The 2,467-nt window shown below is 43.6% G+C and overlaps 1 protein-coding gene across 1 annotated transcript in view; it reads right to left on the reverse strand.

Annotated features, from left to right (window-relative positions):
* The window catches only part of LOC145465946 (uncharacterized), a 2,786-nt gene extending 319 nt beyond the window's left edge, over nucleotides 1-2,467 (reverse strand). Inside the window, exons 1-2 of the mRNA XM_081449714.1 lie at nucleotides 1,509-2,467; nucleotides 1-1,243 (exon numbers count right to left, since the gene is read on the reverse strand). The exon at nucleotides 1-1,243 is cut by the window's left edge and continues 319 nt beyond it. Of these exons, the coding sequence (XP_081305840.1) occupies nucleotides 1,096-1,243; nucleotides 1,509-2,023 (663 nt within the window). The 5' untranslated portion in view covers nucleotides 2,024-2,467 and the 3' untranslated portion in view covers nucleotides 1-1,095. The remainder of the gene's footprint in view (nucleotides 1,244-1,508) is intronic.

The following is a 2,467-nucleotide window of genomic DNA, read 5'->3' on the forward strand; positions in this document are numbered from 1 at the left end:
GAGAAAGAACTTCAAAACGACAAAGAGCTGGAGTATCTGAAGAGAAGTCCACTGGCCACCAAAGCAGAGTTCACTGAAGTTATTCACTAAAACGGCACCAAGCAAAGACATCGTCTACACAGCACTACGTCATATCCGTTCTGCCACAGCAGTTGCAAAGGTTCTCTCGATAATTGGCAACGATCACCAGTACTTGAAAACCAAATCCTTTCCTCTTAACAAAAAGGCAGAAAAACAACCACGTTTCTTTTCTACAAAACGAAAAGCAAGGATGCTCTTCTTTTTGACATTACAGCTCAAGAACTGCAAGAAATTGAACCGGATGTTTGTGCTTTCTGCCTTAAGGAAGACCCACCATGCACTGAGAAGGATTCCGTTGACTGGTATGGCGCGTTTTCAGGGTCAAAATTAAAAACTAACTTTTCCACCTTTCCTTACCTGCTAAGTAAAATGTCTGTCATTTACTGTCTTTGAAATTAGACAGTACGCATCTCTTTTGACCTCCGAAACAACACATTCCACGTTTCCTGAATACTAAAATCATAACATCCGGCATATTTTGACCTTTGAACAAAATTCTCCGCGTTTCCTGACTTCTCTCGAATTTTAAGTCCGGCATGTTCTGACTTTCAATGTAATTAGTTACCAAATACCGTACTACTTAGTTTAAACATCTCAACTAAACATCCCATGCCGACACCTGACAAGCCATTTAGTTCATAATGAAATCTCGCTGCTGAGCCGACATTCTGATTTGCAAAATTTGCAAATGCGCGTTTTCTGACTTCTCGATTCTACCAGGCGTCTTTTCCGCGTAGGCGTGGATCCTACAATAATACACATAACATGTGATCAGGGTTTTCAAATTGAAATAAAGTAGCAGGAGGAAATCATAAAGTAGGCGGCACACTCTAGGGTCATGATGTAGAGGAGCGCCGGAATGGCTTACCTCCTCCTGCACGGGGGGAGGGGCGGGAGGGCAATAGGATGAAGACCGTGGAAAATTTGAAAATCTATTTGTCTTGAGAAGCATTTTGATGACTGAAAAGTGCTTTTGTTGGAGGCTACTGTACACTTTATTTTAACAAGGGTTCATTAAAAATTCCTTGAGGGGAGTCCATATTCTACCACTGCTTGTTGGAAAAGGCCAAGAACAGTAGCTGCGGTATTCTTTGTTCCAGCCCTAAGATATACAGGAAATCTTGTGTATCCATCAACTCCACCATGCACTACAATCTTCCATCTGAAACTTAAAAATACATGAGTCCATACTTTGCTGTCCTTTCATGGATTCTGTCCTCACTACCAACAACTAGTCTCCGTCGTAGCCGTTTTTTGGGTGTCACGCAACGCTTCTTTGGAGAGGGCGTTGCGTGACATCCCCCCACCCTCCCAAAAAAAAAAAAAACCGGCTGGGAAGGAGACTAACCAACAACCACCTGCATTAGAAACTAGGCGCAATAAATCTGAATAAATTTTATTTATAAACAATTACGAATAAGGTTCACCTGATCAATTTATGATTCCCGTCTATGTACCATGTGCCACAGTACACAGCTCTTGGTGTAAGGAATAGCCATCTCACTGCAAGTCCCTCCGGATCCGTTCTTTGCATGCATTCTCGGGCTCTCAGCTGGGGCACATTTATATTGCGCAACACTAGCTGCGATTGGACCCTGCGATATCTCGCATCTGGAAAATCCCTATGAAAGGATCTTACCATGTTATCAAGGTCATCATCACTAATAGTCGTCGTCCTGTCGGTAATGGAGATATTGTACTCCCGCATACGTCTTTTTATGGTACTCTCACTCACACCAAGGGCTCTGGACATGTCGGGTAAGTTGATTTCATAATCGGCAAGATATTGCAGCTGCTCCCGTGGAATCTCGAACCTAGGACGCCCAACCGTTCTAGGCTGGTTTGCTACTGCTGGGGAGGTATGATACCAATTCCGCTCTACCTCCGACAACATTCGCATCACAGTGGCGAGTGAGGGTCGAACTGTATCAAACACCTGCATGTTGTCAGCAAGTCGAACCAAATGGCGAGAAATTTGTTCCAATCGGAACAGAACATAATCAGCCACATCTTCACCAACTGTGTCCTGTTGAAGTCTCCTTGCAAGGTCGAATGATGTATGGCGAAGACTGCTCAAGAATTGCTCTTGTGCCGTTTACTCCATTAATAAATCCCCGGGAAAACCCCCGGCCCCCTTGGGTCCTAGCACTAGGTTTTCATCAGGGGATCCAGGCTTGCGCGGAAAAGACGCCTGGTAGAATCGAGAAGTCAGAAAACGCGCATTTACAAATTTTGCAAATCAAAATGTCGGCTCAGCAGCGAGATTTCATTATGAACTAAATGGCTTGTCAGGTGTCAGTATGGGATGTTACGTTGAGATATTTAAACTAAATATTACGACATTTGGTAACTAATTACATTGAAAGTCAGAACATGACGAGAGAAG

This window comes from Orbicella franksi, chromosome 13 (assembly GCF_964199315.1).
Source record: "Orbicella franksi chromosome 13, jaOrbFran1.1, whole genome shotgun sequence".
NCBI lineage: Eukaryota > Metazoa > Cnidaria > Anthozoa > Scleractinia > Merulinidae > Orbicella > Orbicella franksi.